General features: G+C 25.5%; 1 protein-coding gene across 1 annotated transcript in view; it reads left to right on the plus strand.

Moving 5' to 3' along the window:
• Positions 1 to 20,913, plus strand: part of LOC129960990 (TATA-binding protein-associated factor 172-like) — a 51,808-nt gene that overhangs the window by 14,129 nt on the left and 16,766 nt on the right. Inside the window, exons 10-27 of the mRNA XM_056074781.1 lie at positions 816 to 992; positions 2,852 to 2,992; positions 3,123 to 3,250; positions 4,244 to 4,367; positions 5,974 to 6,078; positions 6,269 to 6,427; positions 8,165 to 8,307; positions 9,446 to 9,638; positions 10,531 to 10,697; positions 11,476 to 11,566; positions 12,309 to 12,385; positions 13,758 to 13,875; positions 16,317 to 16,556; positions 17,601 to 17,696; positions 17,884 to 18,037; positions 18,284 to 18,387; positions 19,752 to 19,953; positions 20,689 to 20,837. Coding sequence (XP_055930756.1) covers positions 816 to 992; positions 2,852 to 2,992; positions 3,123 to 3,250; positions 4,244 to 4,367; positions 5,974 to 6,078; positions 6,269 to 6,427; positions 8,165 to 8,307; positions 9,446 to 9,638; positions 10,531 to 10,697; positions 11,476 to 11,566; positions 12,309 to 12,385; positions 13,758 to 13,875; positions 16,317 to 16,556; positions 17,601 to 17,696; positions 17,884 to 18,037; positions 18,284 to 18,387; positions 19,752 to 19,953; positions 20,689 to 20,837 — 2,568 coding nt within the window. The remainder of the gene's footprint in view (positions 1 to 815; positions 993 to 2,851; positions 2,993 to 3,122; positions 3,251 to 4,243; positions 4,368 to 5,973; positions 6,079 to 6,268; positions 6,428 to 8,164; positions 8,308 to 9,445; positions 9,639 to 10,530; positions 10,698 to 11,475; positions 11,567 to 12,308; positions 12,386 to 13,757; positions 13,876 to 16,316; positions 16,557 to 17,600; positions 17,697 to 17,883; positions 18,038 to 18,283; positions 18,388 to 19,751; positions 19,954 to 20,688; positions 20,838 to 20,913) is intronic.

A 20,913-nucleotide genomic window follows, 5' to 3' on the forward strand; every position in this document is an offset into this window, starting at 1 on the left:
AATTTTAAAGTATTTTTCAAGAAGCATAGATTTTAAAATTTGTATTTAAAACTAAAGATATAAAGCATATTTTATTTCCTTATGATGCATTATTGTGTCGCGTCATCTGCACTGAAGCTGCAAACATTTGCATTTTAATTTGTGATTGACCTTTCAACAACTTTGTTTTAACATATCATTGAGAGTTTTCATGATAAAATTCTGAAATTTTGTACATGACCTTATTAGAGGATGGGGCACATTTTACTCATTGGGGAATTTTCTTTGTACGGGGTCCGTATAAAGATTTAAATTTTGTATTTCTTAAAGTTTAATCCGTGAAAATTTTAATCGATTTCATAACATTTTGCACCCTTTTTTACGCAACTTTGTAATTTACAGTGTATGTCTGTAATCAGTATTTAAGGAATAAAGGCTCTGGTCAAGGTTTTTGATACACCATGTATAATTTCCTATTTGTTTGTATTAAGTTACTTTCTGAACTCCAGATTTTATTCATTTTTTTAATGCTAGTTTAAAACATGAATTTACATATAAAAATATAGAAAACACCTGAAAAAATTTTGATTCTTACATTGCTTTAAATCACAATTTTTATATTTTTGATTTAAAAATTTAAATGTTTAAGTTTTATTTCATTATTGAAGGAAAGAATGCTTTAACTCTATTATAAAAAGTGAATACAATTTTTGTAATAAAAAGTATATAAAAAAATTTGAGTATTTTTTAAAATTATTTTTAATGTATCATCCTTATTTTTCACTGATTAGTTGTTTTATTTTCATTAGAAAGTTTCATATTTGATTTCTTATTAGGTTGTTGCACCTGTAAGAGAGACATGTGCTCAAGTATTAGGAGCAGTAGCAAATATCATGACTAAGGATCAAGTTAAAAATATTCTTCAAATTTTACTTCAGTTGTTAATAAGACCTGAATGGGAGGCTAGGCATGGAGGTCTTTTAGGACTTAAATATATACTTTCTGTCCGAGAAGTAAGTATTTTTTCTTCGCTTTTTCTTTTTCGGGTATATTTTTTTGTAAGATAATTAATCATACTTAAAATGTGATTGATATGATAAGAGATTTTATATCTCTGCCAATAAAAATAATAAAATTATTTTTTAGGATTGATATTAAGACATATTTCCTTAAATTTCAAGCATTTAATGTTTTTTTTTTCCTTTTACAGTTTATTTATCTTTTAAAACATAATTTAATTTCTTATTCCGTTTAATTTAATTCTTCTTTTGAATAGAATATAAAATTTTATTATTTATATAACTAATACTTAGGTAACTCCAATCTTTTAGTAAATATTAATTTTAATTTACAATTACCTTTTTTTAGTCCAAATTTATGTAGTAAATAAAACTCAAATTCAACCATTATTTATTGTCCATAATAAATTAACAAAATAAATTTGTTTCCAAAAGGATATTGAAAGTTCTAGTTCCAACTTAGTTGTAAATAATAAAACTTTAAGCAGTTATTCTTTCCACTTTATTTAATCCTAGTAAACTAGTTTTGTCTTTAAAAAAAAAAAAAAAAAAAAAAAAAATGAGGGGAAAATGAATATCCAAACAGTTTTTCAAGAAAGACATTTCATTCTTTTAGAAAATGTTTTAAAAATCAAAAAATTAAACTGCCATGTAAATATAGCTTCAAATTTATTAATACTTTTTTTTATCATAGTATTATTTTTAATACAGTTCTGATTTATGAAAATGTAACATTATTATTAACAGCAACATCAGCAAGATATTACTAAAGATTATAAAACAACAAAGATTATATGGATAAAAATTCAAAGTTCCTTCTGTAAATGTAATGAATTTCTGCAGGATTTTTAATTTCAAGTTTCCTTAAATCACCTCATTCTGATTTATTTTAATTATTCTTTCAGTACTTTTTTTTGTCTTTTCTCTCTCTCCATACCTTGAAAAAATTTAATGTGATCAGATGTGAAGCTTTATATTTCTCTTGCACATTCGTACCAATCTCGTAGATATGTAATTTATCAAAAAACTCTTCTTTATTTACTCACCATTTAACATCTATTATTAAGATATTACTCGTTTTTCTTCTACAGCAGTGAAGACAATAATAAACTTAGTATTGTTACAGAAAATTTTTAATCCAAAAATCCAATGTCCCACAAAACCAATGGATCCAGTTTAGTGGGTGTACAGTGAAACAGACCAACAGGTTCAATAACAGATTGAATGCGTATTTTGTATAAGCAGCAGCATACAAAGCAAATCACTAGTAAATAATTGTAATATTACAATATGCTCATAGAGAACTCAAATAGTCTCTCTCTCATCTTAGTTATTCCTGACTCCATGATTCACCAGCTAACTTAATACAGACTGTCTGCTCAACACAGGACTGAATGCTGCCTGAATATTACAATGGACTTCAGTTCTGTTTCCTGGCTTTTGATAGTTTCCATGACAGGCCAAAGGAGGTTCTTGAAAGATTATCACGACTCCTGTTTTAATGGACTTGTCAAAATTCCTGTATATTCTAGAATCTTTCATTTTGTTGCCAAGTTTGCCATTAAGGCCTGGGGTCATTGATCAGACATCCATCAGAGCCTTCTATAAAACTACCTTTCTTACCATGAGACTTCCTGCAACTAGAAGCAATATTACAAATTCTTAACAATATACATATTCCATTAAAGACTATCTGTGAAAGGGGCTTCAGTAAGTAATCTGAAAATCATCAACCTTGATTTTATTTTCATTACTGAAATATCATCCTGATACTTTTTTGTCATTTGGTTTTGTTGTTGTTGCTATTGTTGTATATTTAAATTGTTTCTTAATTATTTTACTTATTTATTTAGGATATGAAGGAATTTATGATACCATTAGTATTTGAATCAACTTGTTTATGTTTGCAAGACAGTGTAGATGATGTGAGTGCAGTTGCAGCATCAGCCTTAGTTCCAGTAACAGACATCATTGTCACAACCTTACCTGAAAAAGTATGCAGTTTCTTGTTATATTATTTCGAGTATTATATTTTTAGATCATTTTGATGATTATATATAGCCATTTGAATTGTGTAAAACTATCTTTAAAGCTAATTTTATATTTACCGGAACTTTATTTTAGGTTCCATCTGTCATATCATCGTTATGGAATGCATTGCTTGATTTGGATGATTTAACTGTCTCAACAAGCAGTATTTTACAACTTCTTGCATCTTTACTTTCATATACTTCTACTTACTGTTCAGAAAGGTATTATTTGTTAAATAAGGCTAAATCAGTATCATTTTAAAATATTGTTATTACATAATTTTTTAGGGAAAAAAAGTATTTTTTTGCATTTGTCTAGTTTGAAATTGTTTATTGAGAATGTATGAGTTCATGAAAATTTAATGAGTTTTAAAAGATTCTGAAATAGTCTTCAGAGTTGAAATTAATGATAATACAATTTTAAATTTTAGTGCTTTCACTTTAAAAAATATTTTAAGTACTTGTAAAAATTCATGGGCTCAATAGGTATCTTTAAAATGGGTGCATTATGTATAATGGGGCTTCACAATCTTGGTATAATCTGAACATTGCTAACTAAACCAAGCACTGTAAATATCCACAAGTGTTATTTTTTTATTTAAATTTTGATATAACGCATAAAGGAAAAATATAACATATGATATTTTCTGTAACTGAATAAGTAAGACTTGCAAAATGCCTAGTAAAGAAACTTTATTATTTAGTGATATAGCAAAAATGTTTAGATTCCACTCATATATGCACATATATAAATGCATTTTAAATTGCATTATATAAATTCCATGTTATTTTTTTATCTAACTCCCACTCTATAAATGTGCCAAAAATTCCATGCTAACATGTTAATTGTCAATGAATTTTAGAAATGCTATCAAGTTCAATTCTCATCTTGCTGTCTTTGTTAAACTGCTAAAATACTGAAATTTTATAATTTCTTCTTAACAAATTCCTAATCATACTGATTTATAAATACTTTTTTGGTTTCACATACATTCTAAAAACATTTTTGCTTTAACCTATGTTATCTTTATCTGTAATTAAATATTTTGATGTGCTTTCGTGGGAGATATGGTATAAAATAATATTCAAATCTTCTTATTGCTCTTTTTTTTTTTTTTTTTACAAAATTAAGCTTTGTATTTCATATTGTCTGAAAATTTGTGTGATATATATAATTTGATAAATTTTAAATAGTGATCTCTGTCTCTTTCACAGCTCCATGGGAAATTTGGAAGAATTAGTCCCTCGTCTTTGGCCTTTTCTGAGTCATAATTCATCCGTTGTTAGAAAATCTGTTCTTCAAGCTCTCATCACTTTAACATCTACTAATAAAACAGGGGTATGTAGTTGGTTGAATGGTTTGTTTATTATTTGTGGAACTGGGAGCTTATTCAAAGTAGGTTAGAGAATTTAAAAAAAAAAAAAAAAAAAAAATGAGCTGTTCAAAATTTGTATTTAATACAAATTGGACGAATTAAAAAAAAAATCAATCATGATTTTGCTGAAGAGGGCTGAAAAGTTCCACAAAATCCATTTTTTGTGTACTGCTCACTTTGTAAGAAAATTATAAACTTAAGTAAAATGGGAAAACAGGCGCTTACTAGTCACACAAGAAGAAAACATATAAGACTGCATGCCAATTCAAAAGAGTCATCGTTAATATTGGATTTAGTATTTAAAAGGAATACGGGAAAAGATGACTAGTTAAATTTAATGTCCAAAAATAAACAGATTTCAAACTTTTCAGTTCAAGAACTCTAATTTAAAATTGAATTCTTATGGGCATTGAAGCTTATGGCTTCACTTTTGTCCTTTAATGCGTTCAATGATATATCGGAAATATTTTCACTTATGTTCACTGAAAGTGAAATAACTAAAAACATGTACATTAGACAGTGCAGAAATGTCGTACCTTATTTATTACAAATTAGGTCCATTAGCTTATGGCTGAAAAATCTGCAGAAATTGATATCCAAATACTTGAATTGGCAAAAATGAATAAATAATAATAATAAATCTTTCTTTGTAATGTTTTTGTTAAGTAATCATTAAATGATTTGTATCATAATAACAAAAATTATTTGTGTTTTATTTCTCCCTAGACCTTCATTTTGAATCCTAGTTCATAATAAAAAAAAATCGTTAAAAAAAATGTTTTATAGAACGAATATCAAAGGGACATTGCGATGCCACATATTGGATTGGATTGTGTATCAGTCTTTTTTGAAGAGAACTATTCAACTGATCTTGTTTAATCAATGAATTTCTTTGGTCAAGATTATAGAGCAAAGATGGAGAGGAATAATATTGTTGAGCTGGTGAAAGAACATAGTTAGAACTACTGAAAAATTTATGAGTTGCATTTTTTCTGTGTCACAATAAAAAAAACTGCTGAGAAAGAAATTTATAAGCTCGACAGAGCAATTACCTTCCAATGAAGGGAGGCAGATGCCGAAAGGATGGGAAATTATTGCATTGTACATTGAGAAGCATCCCATTAACTAGGCAGTAGCTATGCACGCTGCAAATTCATGTAACGATAATGTGGTGTTCCCCACCACCAAATTTTGAAGCTTATAGCAAAAGCAAAGACAACTTTCTTGTAAAAAAATGCATGTATTATCAATAATAAATTACTGTAATGTAAAGTAGTTTTTATTTTCTTTCCTTTTTTTTTTTTTTTTTTTTTTTTTCTTTTTAAAATTAAACGCATTGTTCTGTTTCTCATGCATTTCTATAAGAAAAATAATACGTTTAACAAATGTTTCTCATCACAAGTAAAATTTGGGAACAAATTATGTTCGTTATGTGAGGTTTCACTGTCCTTTATTTTCTTGTTTCTTTCTATAAGAGTATTCTTTAAATATGCCCTTCCTATTTTTAAAGTATATATAAAGAATCTTGTAATATTAAACTAAAATTATAATATATATTTATATTCATAGGGTGACATATCATGGCTACCTAACATATTACAACCTATGATGAGACTTTTATTCCAACGAAGTTTAGTGGAACTTCATTCAGATATACATAACCTTTTATATGAAGTAAGTGTAACTTTTACGCATTGGTTTTTCTATAAGATTTCTTAAAAACAAATAAAAATAGATTTTATAAATGATGAATTTTTTTGTACAGTCATTCAGGAATTAACAATATACATCTATAGGTTTGCCCCATTTTTACATAAATTCATTTCTATTTATTTTTTCTTTTTATGTTATTTTTCTATTCCAGGCATGGAAAAACTTGATTGCCAATTCTCCTCTTGTATCTGTGGCTTTTGCCACTATACCACTTCTTAGCTCTTGGATATCAATGCTGATGCAACCAGCCAATGTACCATACGATTCCAATACTAATCCAGCATGGCTAGATGTTCCACACAAGATGAAGGTTTGTTGAAACTGTTCCTTCCTTTCTCATCTACAATTTTATCATTTTAAATTTCTTTTAAAGACATAAAGTAGGCATTTTCACTCTTCTACTAGATAAGTATATTGAGTTCAATTGCATTGCAGTATTGAGGAACAAGGGATATATAGATGCCCTGAGCACAAAGAAAACAAAATATGAATGTATTTATTTTACTTTTCTAAGGATAATATAAAGAATGAAGTGAAAAAAATATACCTGGCACCATTTATCCTTTTTATATCACTGATTGTATAGACTTAGAATAGTAGATAAAATAATATTATTTTTATTTAAAAAATTTCGATTTTATTCCTAGCAGGGGTGTGTGTGTGTGTGTGTAGTTGTAGTAGCTTAGAATTTAGAAGCTGAAAAGTGATTTGAATCCCACTTATCAACTTCCATTTCTTCTTAACTTAAATTTGTGACACCTTATTAGAAAGCTCTCATCACTTGTATTCTTTCATCCTTTTTTATCATAATGGTTTTAAGGGGTCAAATAACCGAAAGGAGGGAGGGGTTTCTAATATTTCCAGACAAATGAAATATGCTTCTGACTTATTAACATGATTTTTTATAATACACATTATTATTAAACAATTAACAATATTATTAAACAATAGAATCTAAACTTTAAAGAAAAGGATGTGTGTAAAAAGCATGAAGAATTATTAAAGATGACAAGTTAGATAATAATTTATATGTTTTGCTAGTATAATAAACTTTTAAATTACCAAATTACATTGGATGGATAGAACTTGACTACTGTTTTTGCCTTTCAGATAAGTTTGATGCTTTTTTAAACCTTTCTACTGTTTAGTTATAAAGAATTGTCACTAATAAGTATAGTTTTTGATTAAATAATTATGATTACATCATAGTATTTATTCAAGTGTAATAAATACCCTTATTAACAATATTTATAGCACAATTCATAATTTCATGGTCTTCAGATTTTATGAATAGTTTGTTCCAATTAGTTTTTTTTAAATCAAAATTAGTATAACTGTATCATAAACCCAGAGTTATGATCAGAATAAAATAATAATATGAGAATTTATTTTGAAGATTGCAATAGCCGTAAGGTTAAGGATAACTTGTGACAATTCCAATCTGTGCTTGTCATCATTTGATTGATATTTTTTATGTCAATAAGTATTTTATTTATTCTTGTTGAAAATTTTCTTCTTTGATATGAAAATTAGTGGGACAGATAAAGGATATTCGTTTGAATTAAGTAGTTATTTCTATAACAACTGTCAATTCTGTTGTTAAAATTTTCTGTGTTAACAATGTCAATATTATCCATTATAGCTCAATGGGAGTTATAATCTATATTACATTGTGTAGTGATTTCTTTCCGTATATCTTATGATTGATCTTATCTAATCAACTTTGGATAATTTGACAGAGTGCATAGCATTGTTAAAAGTCTTTAAAAATTGCTTATTTCTTATGGTCCTTATATAAGGACCTTTACATTGCTGACATTTTTTGGAATAATACAAGGTTACTATGATCTTTTTTATTTATTGGCTTATTATTATGAAATTATTAAAAAAAATCCAATAATTTGATTTTAATTAATATTTCTTAAATTATTAGGTATGTGTCATCATATATATGTCTTGTGGTATCTTTGAATGTTTCATATCATCCTTTTGCATATTCAAACTTTTATTTATTTGTGACATGATATTATTTCTTTTCATTTTTAAGGACAAAATTTTAGGACGATTTCGTAATTCATCATTTCCTAAAGCAAACCAAGAAGTATATTTCATAGGAGGAAATGATAATGGTAATGAAAATTCTAAAGAAAGAGAAAAAAGCATTGTGAGAGCTAAATTGACGGCTGCCAGGTATTTTGAACTTTGATATTTTACAATGACTTATGGCACCATTCATTCTGAATTTAAAAATAAAACATAATTATATATAACATTTTCATTCCTGATACCTGTAATATTAAGCTAATCCAAAATTAATTAATGGTATTTATCTTTGATTTCTCTTGCCACATTTGTACTAAAAATTTTTCTTTTTTTAAAATTTATTTTTTCTTTTAATTTGAGCTAAATTTTGGTGTGCTCATAAACTTGTGTTTTTATTTCTATTTAATTAATATTCTTGTTTAATATTATTTTAACTCTCCTTTTCTCTGAATTATATTTATCTTATTCATTTATCCTTATTTAAAAATTCATTTCTTTTGTATTTATTGTTAAATTTTAATTTTTCTAATGTAATTTTCATATGTAAAATTTTTTAAGCATTAAACTTTTGCTGAATTATGTAGTAAATGCTTTCTATGTGACTTATGTTTATAAATAAACTAATAAAAAAATTAATTTTTTCTTTAAATCTAATACTATTATAGAATATAAATTACTGATTTGAAACAAAATTCTATTGAAATTAACAATTACTTTTAACTCTAATAGTTTGTATGACCTCAAGCAATTGAAAATGCTTTCTGCAAGTGCTTGACTAATTTTTAAGGAAAAATAGGAATTCAAAAGCAAATATTGCACTCAAGACTGTTTGGATGCTAAATTTACTATGGCTTGTATATGGCTTGGCTTGTATTTAGTTGTCCATTATTAATTGCTTTAGAAAAATTAGAAGCCTTCATGGCATTTACAAAATCAGATTTTTATTAACCTGCTGTTTCAAAAGCACTAGGAAATTAATTACGCATCAAGTTAACAGATTATTGAAACAATTAATTGAGGATATAATTAATGATTTATTGCTGTTGGTAATCGGAATTGGAATTGACTGTAAATTTTCATTTATAAAAGAATGTTATATTCTATTTGTATTAAATTGGCAAAAAACTTTCTTTTTATTTACATGATGTGATAGTTTGATGTTACATGTGGTAGTTTGAGGGGATTATTAGTGATTTAGATAGCCTGCAAAATGCACTATCTTATTGTAATCTTACTATAGTATATAAAGAACTTATTTCTTCACTATATAATTTTTTTTTTCTAGATTTCTTGGCCTCTTATTATCTTATATCATGAAACCATTACCTGATTTCACTAAGTTATTTGGGTATGCACCTGATTCTGAAACTCCACTTGAATCCTTTGTGAAACTTATTGTCTTTCATTTGAACTTCAAATCTGCCATGCAGAGATTTGCAGTAGCATTGATTTTAAATGAATGGGCCAAATTCGGAGAGGTAACTATTTATTGGAATATTTTGGATGTTTTATATTTTAGAAGGTTTAAGAACTGGAATACATTATTTCAGTTATTTTATTGATTAAGTTGTAGTTAATTTTCCCTGATTCAAATTATTATTTATTAATTAAAATTATTCATTTCTGTACAAATCCTGCTGCTGTCTAAGAATATATAAGTGCAATTGATAATATGTATTGATTATTTAAAACAAGAAGAAAAGATTGAACCTCATTAGTGTTATGAAGAGGGGGGATTCTGTGTTCTTGAATAAAAAATGCATGTAACATACATGAGTATTAAAACTGATGTACATTAATTGAAAGGTGATTCTTAATGGAATGTAGATGCTAGCTCATTTCAATACAGTATATGTTGCATATATATTGGTATATGTAAGTATAATAGTTTCAATTTATTTGTGTAGTAAAAATAAGTATTTACACTTTAACATATGAGTTGTGCAGTCTTTTATATTCCCACAATGATCTCTACTTGTTTAAAACCAAAAATGTTTCTTTTGCAAAATTTTATTCTAAAATTGTATAAGTGGAAAGAGACAAGTGAGAAAATATCTCTGCTCTGCCTTTGGACTGCGTTTACTACTGGTCATGACTCCTTACTACAAGATCTTGATAATGGATAAAAAATTGAACTTTTCATAATATAGGGAAGAATAAAATAATGTTAAAGAATTCCGCTACTGCTTATCCTTGAGTTAAAGAAATATTTTACATACTACAGTTTCCCTTTTGGGGGAGGGGGTACAATTTTTGACCAGTTTAAAGTATTTTGAGAAATTTTATGTCTTCTTTTCCATTATATAAAATTGTAATTGTAGCATCATGATATGAGAAAACATATATTTCATATTACTTTTGTATTTTTAGGATATGTGTCCTTCAGCTGCAAAGGAAAAGTGTTTAGAATGCCTTAATGAAACTTTGTATTATGATGAAATAGGTACTGCTTTTACAAGACTCCAACAGGAATGTAAAGATTTCATTGCTCTTGCAAATCATTATTCTGCACCTTTAGATCTCTCCTTTCAAACTGGGTATGATTAATTGCTTGCCAAGATTTTCATTTAATTATTTACTAGAATATTTTTATGTTCACTAAAACATTTTATTTTAAAAGTGTTTTGCAAGTTTTGCATTTTTTCATGGAATCATAAGTTGATATTGCTTTAAAAAATAAAGCAACTTTGAAAATATATTGGATTTGGAGTTTTTGTTAAAATTTAAACTGCACATAAGATTTTAATAGTTGTCTGAAATTGCAAAATAAAATGTAAATCTTTTTAGTAACTGTTATTAACTACTATATGAATGGTTAAACTAAGAAAACTAAAACTAAGAAAATCTCAAATTATTAATTATGTAATATGAGAGGGGTATGTTGCCATAATTTGGTATTTTTATTAGTAGTATTTCCAATTAATATATTGATGTCATTTGCACTTGTACAATTTACTGCAAATGTAAATTAGAATATTAAGTGACAAAAGAATTATTTATGCTTTTGTATTATTATGAATACTGCAACTTACAACTTTCAGTTTGTAACTTTAGTGGTAGTGCATTATTTTATTAATTTTTAGTTGTTTAACATATATTTTAAAGCATCTTTTAATAAAACTGCTGTTATATTGTTAAAAAATTTTACCATATTGTTTAAATGAAATCTGCATTGCTAAACAAATTTGGCAACATAAATGCAAATTTTAATTAAACTTCTAATGTTATGTGCGATTCCATGGTATTTTTAATACTTTTTATGTTATAATTTTTTAAAGTAAATTTTAATTCAAGCCAATTTTAAATATTTTTCAGAGCTGTATTTACTTTTGAACAAATTATCCATCTCACTTCTATAGCTTCCAGGGCATTTTCTTCTACAAAACTGAGACCTAAAATTCTTGAAGTAAGTCTACATATTTACAGAAAAATATGTTGTGTGCTGTAGCAAAATGGGCAGTTTTAACTCCTAAGGTAGCAAAGTAGTTAAAAATAGCAAGTCACTGAAGGCAGCTGGTATTAAATTAAATGGTTAATAATATAAGGAAAAATGGTTAAAATGGGGGGGGGACTCCAGATTTAATTCCAGATAGTGTTCAAAGCATCTGCCAAAAATGTTTTAAAATCTACACATTTGCACTTATCCATGTAATACTTAATTAGTGCCAATTAATGGTGTATCCAATACTTTACAGCTTCTGTCATAAATTTCAAATATAATTTTTTTTTTTTTTTTTGTGTATAGATTCATAATGATATTTTAAAATCTCTCTTTTTCTATCGCATTCTATAACCAAGATTTTTTTAAATTTCATTTTTAATATCTTATTCATTTTGAAATTGTGTAATTATATCTAAATTTGTAATGGTAAATGTATAATAATTTCTACTTTTAGCTTTCTACTACATTAGCAAAATTATTGATAGCTTGTTCACTTCTTTAATTATAGTGTTATAATGTGTATATATACATTTTTTAAAAATATATTTTGCAACATAAATACTCTCTACTACTTATTCGCTCTTAATTTTACTATTCATTGTTTTCCTTTGAACTATGTTTCTCAATGAAAATATATTTCTTCAAGAGTAATATTTTAAATCAAAATTTACATGAACTTTTTTAAAAATGAATTTTTAATATTTAGACCTTAGAAGACAGAAGAAAGTCATTACTAAGAACTGCTACTCAAACAAGCAATGATTCAGCTTCTTTAACTATAATGTAAGTTGATTACCATCCATTTTTGTGCATTTTTAATACATTGTTAATTCTGCGATTGAATCTGTTGAAACAACTTGAGTAAATCATATTTTTAATTTGGTATTTTTAATATGTTTGTCAAAATTACTTATACCGTGTAAAATTTGTTTCTTTTTTACTGTTAAAAGTTTTTATTTTGTAGAATTTTATTGAATATCTGATTTAAATATTGTATTTGAAAACTTTTATTCCGAATGGGATACAAATATGGTTAATGTTATGTACATAGGCTATTGACTCTTTATCAGAGTATTAAAATCTGTTACCTTTGTTGTGAGAGGAACCTTATGAATAGTATATGAAAAAGGCTTGCTACGCCAATGGAAAAATACGGGGAATTTAAACATCCTCTAAAAACAACCAGAAAAATGCAGGGAAATTTGAAAATTTTCATAAAAACCAGTAAAACGCAAGGAATTTTAAGTTTCTTATTTATTTATTTCTTCCATCTCAAAAAGAAAATGTCGATCTCTAAAGATTGCAAGAATTGAAGGTCATAGTTTCTAAAAAGAAACAATAGTGAAAATCTTTTCCTTAGAAGCAAACATACAAAAATATTTAAAAAGATATGATTTCTCTTTCAAATCTCAAGCCTTATATAGGTTAAATATATTTTAATACTTTGTAGCTCAAAAATGTGAATCTTTTTTTCAATTCAATTTGAGCAACTTGCTTACTAAAATAAAAATTAATATTTTGTAAGCTTATGTCTTAATTTTAAATTATTTTATTGTCCTCATTTTAATGGAACTATTACTGTGCAGCGTTATTCATGTTTTTTTTTTTTTTTTTTTTTTTTCTAATTTTTTGCATGTAGAGATCAAATTACAATAAAAGAATGATAATTTTGTTATAAATCTTAATTACAGGAAATGGATACTTCACTTAAACTTTTGAGTTGCTTTTATTTTCCTGTCTTAACTTTTTAACACATCGTGAACTAAAATGCTGCATTGGCAAATTCATTTTTATAACTAAAAATGCTTTGTCCTATTCTCCCCCCGCTTTCAATTTTTTTAAATTGGTATGCTGTGCTTTGCTTATCATGGTTTTGACAAAAGATAAAAGTTGTTGTTAGGGTCTTGATAAAATTTAAGAATTATTGAAGAACTCCCAACTCTAAAAATTCCTTTAATAGATATCAGAATAAACTATTTCTTATTTAAAAAAAAAGATTTCATTTTACTTGAGTGGTATCTCTTAACACTGTTTCAAACAACAAACTATTTATTGTTGTTATTATGTTAATAAATAATATTGCAAAATAATATTTATTAAAATAAGATTTAATACAAAATAATATTTTTATTTCTGAGAGATTTTTATTCCTTAGGGTCCAGGCTTCTATTGCTGGTGCTTTAGTGTCTTTGAAACATTTGCCAGAAAAATTGAATCCAATCATTAGACCTTTGATGGATTCAATAAAGCGAGAAGATAATGAACTCTTACAGGTACTTTTTACATACTTTCACTTAATGATTTACCATTTGTGTCAAAATAGAATTTTTAAATGTTTTTATTTATTCTGATGTGCTAGAAATTTCAATTTGATGCTTATGGGCTCTTGATGACAGTATACTATTTTAGTATTTTCAGAACTTAATAGTCATTTAATTCAATTGAATTTGTATTCCAGTCATGTAGCAACAACTGTTAATAAATGATTAAGGAAAAAAAATTATTTCTAGATTCTATAATTTGTATAATAATCAATTGTAAATTAATGATTGAGGGAAAATAATCAAAATAAGAAAACCTCTTCTATTTTTAATAAAACAATAAAAATACGTTTTAAAAATATCAACCTTTATAAATCTAAAAAAAGTCGTGTGACCTAATTTTAAAAGTTTAATATGCAGTCATCAATAAAAATGATAGAATACCTCTGCAATTTTGTTATTTATCACCATATCTTCACAAAATTGGCATTGAAAGTTATTCAAGAAAACAGGTTGATTTAGATTGAAAAATTGATTAATTAATATAATTAATTAGTATCAGATTTTTTCTCATTATGGAAATTTTTCAATAATTCAATCCAGTATTCCTTTTTACGCTTATGTTTCAAATTCATTCTAAATTCTTAGTAGTTCTTGAATAATAATTGATTTGGTTTTCTTAAAACTCCACATGAAAGGAGCCAAACGTCTAAGGATCATATATTAAGTAAACCTCAGATTTCTAAAAACCAAAGGTGTCCCCCCCCCTCATTCATTTCATTTTCTAAAAAAATTAACCAAGTGTGACTCAGATTGATATTTAGCATGAAAGCATTTCAAATTCCAACTAATATATGGTTTTGGAAATTTAAGCATTTTATTATATATCAAATATATTTATTATATATCATTTTATTATATATTTTTCCCAATCAACTTCTGACTAATTTGTGGCTTCATTCTTTGTAGTAATTTGTTGACTACTATTTAACCTAAATTCAGTTATTTAATTTCTTTGAGTTTCACTGTCTTAAATTACATATTTCAGGAAAAATATAAAATCATGTTTAAAGCGCAGATAAGATAATGATTCCAACCAACGGAAAATCTTAAATAACTATAAAATGGCACTAATTTTAATTCTTCAAAAAAAAAAAAAAAACCATTTTCAGTATGAAAAACAAAAATTTGTAATTATAATTGATAATCCCTTTATAGGCCCCTCTTTGTAATTCTAATGACCAAGGAAACCCAAAGTACTTGCTTTCCCAGAAGAACCAATTAATGCATGAATTTTATTTAAAAATTCATAAATATGTATTACGTGCACATCTAGCCATTGATCATTAAATCTTAGACAGTAAAATGTTAAAAGATTCATTAATAATCACAATTCAGCAACATAAGTATTCTTTTCTCTAATTCTACATCTTTTATATCAACATATTAAATATATTTATTTTTGATATGTAAGGAAATCTTATTTTATATAAAAATCATGTTATCTGCGAATTATCCAATGATTATTTTAGTTGAAACTTGCATATTGCAATGATTATGATCAATGAAATAATTAGAAATAATATAAAGTTCTTCAACAAATAAGCCCATCAAAGTGTTTCTAAGCAATAGTAAGATTTTTTTTTTTTTTTTTAATATTTCAAATTATTACAGATATGCAAGTAATTTTTAGGATTCTAAAACTAGAATTCCAACTTTGCTCGTATGTAAAAATAAAATTCACTATCCCAACCATTTGTTTTTAAAAAATTTAATTTATTTGAACTATTTGTGCAGCAAAATTGCGTTCTTTAAATTATTCAAAGAAAATTTGGGAATTATAATTTCCAAGATATCACCAAAAGTTTTTATGATTCATTTAACATTGGATGCCATTTTTTAAAAACTTATAAATTTTAAAATTTCTGTAGGAAGCTTGCAGATTTTTTCCCCCATTATGAACAACTGATTAATCAGGGAAAAATTGGTATTTGTAATGGGAAAATTTCAAGATACTAATTAACTCTGTAAATTAGCTCAGTTTATCAATGTATCTATCTAAATAAACTTGTCCTGTTAAGCCTTTTTCATCAATTCTAGCTTTGTGTAAATAGAAAGATGTAGAGGTGTACCATTATTTTTGTTGACATCAATGCATGTGTATTGTGCTATAGCATTTAATGCAAAAGTTATTGTGTATGTATATATAATCTGATCTGTATTTCTGTATTGTCTTCATTTTGCATTGAAAATTGAGTTAATCCTGTATTGCAAATAAAAGATGGATCCATTTCTAATTCTGTAAAATTATTTAGTGAAACATATGAGAAATACATTCATACCTAATAATACTATTACTATTTTATATTAATATTTTATTAAAAATGCATTTAACACTAAAATAACTTTTTTGTTTTGTATATTTAGTTAATATTCTTCATACTTTATTTTAGCAATCATCTGCTCATCATTTGGTCAATCTGATGGAACTATGTTTATCTCGAGCAAATTGCCCAAACCCAAAGATTTTAAAAAATCTTACTAATTTTTTATGCTATGATATTGTATGTATAAATTTTGAAACAGAGTCGAATTCAAATGCCCAAACAGGAAATAATAGTGAGAAGTCTCTAGTGAATAGGTCACTCTCTCTGAATGAAGATAGCATTATTACATTAGCAAATATGCAAAAGGTAAAGTATGTTATATTAAAAAAAAAAAAAAAAATGTTAATACAATTTTAGACATTTATATTACGTATGTAAACTAATTCCTATGTTTTTAATTTGAATCAATGACCATAAATATTTTTTTTTCTTTCTATAGTTTCAAAAGATATATTTAAACTTTAGATATCATTTTTAATAGCTATATAAAAGGGTATAATTTTTTCAGTTGTTTCATTGTATCAAAATATTAATATACTTTATTATATTTTCTGCTAATTACATATAGGATAAACTTAATAAATATTTTTTAGAAACCTAATTTTTGGCGGCCTAATGAATTATTTATAATATTACATCAGAGAATACTTTACTTGCAAGTTCTTTTTCTGCATTTATGAGTTTGGTTATATTCTGCTTTTTATGTTATTGTAAATTATTAATATAGTCTTTCCTGATTTTCCAACTCTTTTCTCTTCTTATGATTTAAACAAGCTTTTATATAATGTATCAATTCCCAATAAAGAAATTACTATTTTAGGCTTTTTAAATGCTTAATACATCATTCAATTTATGAAAGTTCAACAGTACAAGAAACTAGTTGTCAGGTGTTATGATAAATTCTTATAGATTTTGGTAGAAATGCAATTTTTTCAAAGAGTTATATATAATAGAGCATTAACAGGCAATTGAATTTAGAAGAAAAAGTATGAATCTGAGCTAATTCCTTTTAATAAGGATATATAAAAAGAATGATTAAATGTAAATAAAAATACCGAAGATATTACAAGAATAATTTATGATTTGTATTATTTTGTTATATGTTCAAAGCAAATTTTGTTAATTTTAACATGCACTTAAAAATAATTTTAAATAATTTTTTAAATTATTATTTTATATTTTTATAATGCATTTCAATAACTTCCTTAACTGTTGCTATTTTATTTTCATTTTTTTTTTCTAAGAATACAAGATATTTAAAAAGATGTGAATTATCGTAATTTTAATGTTTTATATGGCCTAATTTGTATGAGTTATTCTGAATTTTATATATTTACTTTTAATTTGTAGTCTGCTGAAAAGGTGCTTTTACGGAGAAGTAATTCAATTGCTTCAAAAAAGACTTTGCAATCAGTACCTTCAGAAGAAGGTTCCCCTGATGATGAGGTATTATTTTAATTTTCTATAAACAATATTTTTGTTAAATAGAAAAAATTCAAAATGAAGTTGCTAATAATAGAGCAAATGAAAAGCAATTTTTCATAATTATATTCTTTAAAATGTTGATTAGTTTAAACTTTTTTTAAAAATTAATTGCAATTTATGCTTATATTATGATGATTTTTATATATAGTTACAGAAGATTTACGAGTTACAAGCCCGTGGATCTACTTATGTATTTACACATGCTGTTGAACATTTTGGTAAAGGATTGCCTGAGAAATTGCCAAAACTCTGGGAATCAGTTTTTCAACCTCTAAAGAATTTTATTAACCCTGAGGATTTGGGTATGTGCTTTTTATAATTAAAATCAATAATGTTATTTATGTGGTGGAACTTATCTGTTGATTAAATATCTCATTATTTGCATAAAATCATTACTTCTTTATGCTTTAATTATATTTATAGAATAATTGTTTTAAAAGTTTCATGTTAAATGTATTGATTTAATATATGTTCATAAGAAATATATATTCTCATTTAGATTATTGTGGTTGATTATATAACCGTAAGAGAATTGTATTCATTTTTAGGTGAGAAAGTCTTCTCTTCGAGCTTAAATCTGACAGAGCTGCTTTGCAGTCTACAATTACTTAAAGTTATTTGTCCATTTATAAATGCAGAGCTTCATTCAGAGGTATATGAGAATTTTATTATTTTTAATAGAGTTTTAATATAATTTTTAATAGAGCTTAAAAATTTGCACTTATTTAAATTTTATGTTTTATACTACATCATTATTTTAATAATCCTAATTCAATCTTTTTAAAAATTTCAGTGTTAAATCTTACATGATCCATTGTATGTTTATGTCGGCATCTTATATTATATATCATAATTCTTGTTTCTTACTTTATTGTAATGCTGAATATTCTTAATTTTTGTAACAATGGAGATTTGAAATCTTGGATAAAAGATAATTTTTTAATAAATTTTCATTAATATATTGAATTTCAAAAAGGAATATTTCATTTAAAGGGAGAGGGTGCAAGTGGAGCTCATTGTTGGAAAAAAAAAATTAAAATGGAAAGACAAAAAAAAAAAAAAAAAAGAAGAAGAAAAGAAAGAAAGAAGAAAAAAAATCTTAACACATTTGAATAATTATTCATTAACTTTAATATTTGAATTGGATAATTTGTGTTGTTATTGTGCTTTTAAATTATAGAAATGCTCATATTTAATTTAATGTAATTCATAAATATTAACTTTATGTTTTTTTTATTTATATTAACTATTACATGAATTCATAAAATTTAATTATTGTATGGCTATAGAAATTTCAAAATGAATATAAGTGACAGTAATAAAAAAAAAAAAAGTATATTTTGATGTATGATTTTATTCTGGAATTAATAATGCAGATATTGTAAATGGTCAACTTATAAGAAAACTTTTTCTTGCATTTAATTTTTAGAAAATATAGTATTTTATTTCATTGCTTTGAAAATTTCACATTTCTATGTTTAATTTGCAATAATAGTTAACTTAATTTTTAATTTGATCTTTTGCCCTTGTGATGGCACCATGTTGATAAAACCTAATCTTAAAGAAGCATTTACTTTCCTTTTATTTAGAAGCATTTACTTTATTATTTAGAAGCATTTACTTGCAAAATATTTTAATGTATATTTTATTAATCCCTTTAACACCCATCTTAACTGAAAACAGAGATTTCAGTAAGTTTTAATATATATATTAAAATGTTTTTTAAAATTTAGTAAATTATTACAAATTAAAATTACTTTCAAATTCTTTGTTTCCTTGAAAATAAGTTAGAATGATAATGAAAAAAAAAATCAAAAAGATTATACTTTAAAAATCTAGCTGATGAGTGGTATATGCTATGCTACCTGAAAATTGTTTATAAAGCTTCTTGACCTAATGCCAAAGGAACTAAGGAATGCATTAGGTATAACTAATGGGGAAAAGGCTGTTGGATGTAATGAGTTAATATTCTAAAATACAATACTCATCTTTTTTTCTTTTTTTTTTCTTCCCCAGCTTGAAAATGTTTTGCCTCATATATGTTGTTGTCTTGATCATCCAGTTTCCATAGTCAGACACAAAGCTGCCAATTGTTTGGGAAGACTGAGTAAGGTAATAATTGTACAAACAATGAATGTTGTTTTGGATAAGATTCTTGGAAAATTGGGTGCATCTGATAATGAGATTCAGAGACAAGGTTCTGTGGAAGCCATTGCATGTATCCTTTCAAACAAATAAATATTTAATTCAAATATAGTTGTACTCGTCATTCTAGTCATATTTTTGCATTTTATAATTGCAAAATTTTTGTTTTTAATGATATTAATTTATTGTTTTATTTGATTGTTTATTGTTTTTAATGATATTAATAGTCTTGAATATGATTTTTTCTAGTGAAGTTTACTTAATAAAGGGGCATTATTAATTTATATGTTAAAGCATTATGAATGGGAATTGAAAATTATAAAAATAATTTCATCTATTAGTTTGTAATCAAGTAAATTAGTTGTTAAAAGATAATTTTTAGCAAAAAAAAAAAAAAAATACTGTAAAATGTTTTATTCTGAAAATAGAACAAAATTTGTTGAACACAAACTATATTTGAAAAAAAAGTACATTTTAATATAATTTTGAATAGTATGTTATTTTGGAATCAATGTTTAAATGCCACTACCAAATATTTTCTTTATATTATATTAAGATTATAACAAATTAATATGTTATTATTAGTTTCATAGAGCATGCCCTCTGTTATTTTGCATATCAGTTGAAAGCTACATTTTGCAAAAAATGTATTATTTTTTTATGTATATGAATTTTGCAATTAAAGAAATAAGAAACAAATATATTTTATCCATCACAATTTGTGTTTCATTGGGGCATTTTGCTTATGTTTTTATTATAATGAAAATGTTTAAAGTTACTGTTATGTCTGCCTTAATCTAAATTCTAGGCATAATTGATGAGCTTGGCCTTGATATAGTACCCTATATTGTTCTTTTAATTGTTCCAATGTTGGGTAGAATGTCTGATCAGAATGAACAAGTTAGATTGATGGCTACTCATTGTTTTGCTTCTCTTATCAAGCTGATGCCACTTGAGGTAAGACTGAATGATGATTGAAACACTTCATAAATTTTAAAAGTAATTGTTCTTTAAGAAGAACAAACAGCTTTTT

This window comes from Argiope bruennichi, chromosome 2 (assembly GCF_947563725.1).
Source record: "Argiope bruennichi chromosome 2, qqArgBrue1.1, whole genome shotgun sequence".
NCBI lineage: Eukaryota > Metazoa > Arthropoda > Arachnida > Araneae > Araneidae > Argiope > Argiope bruennichi.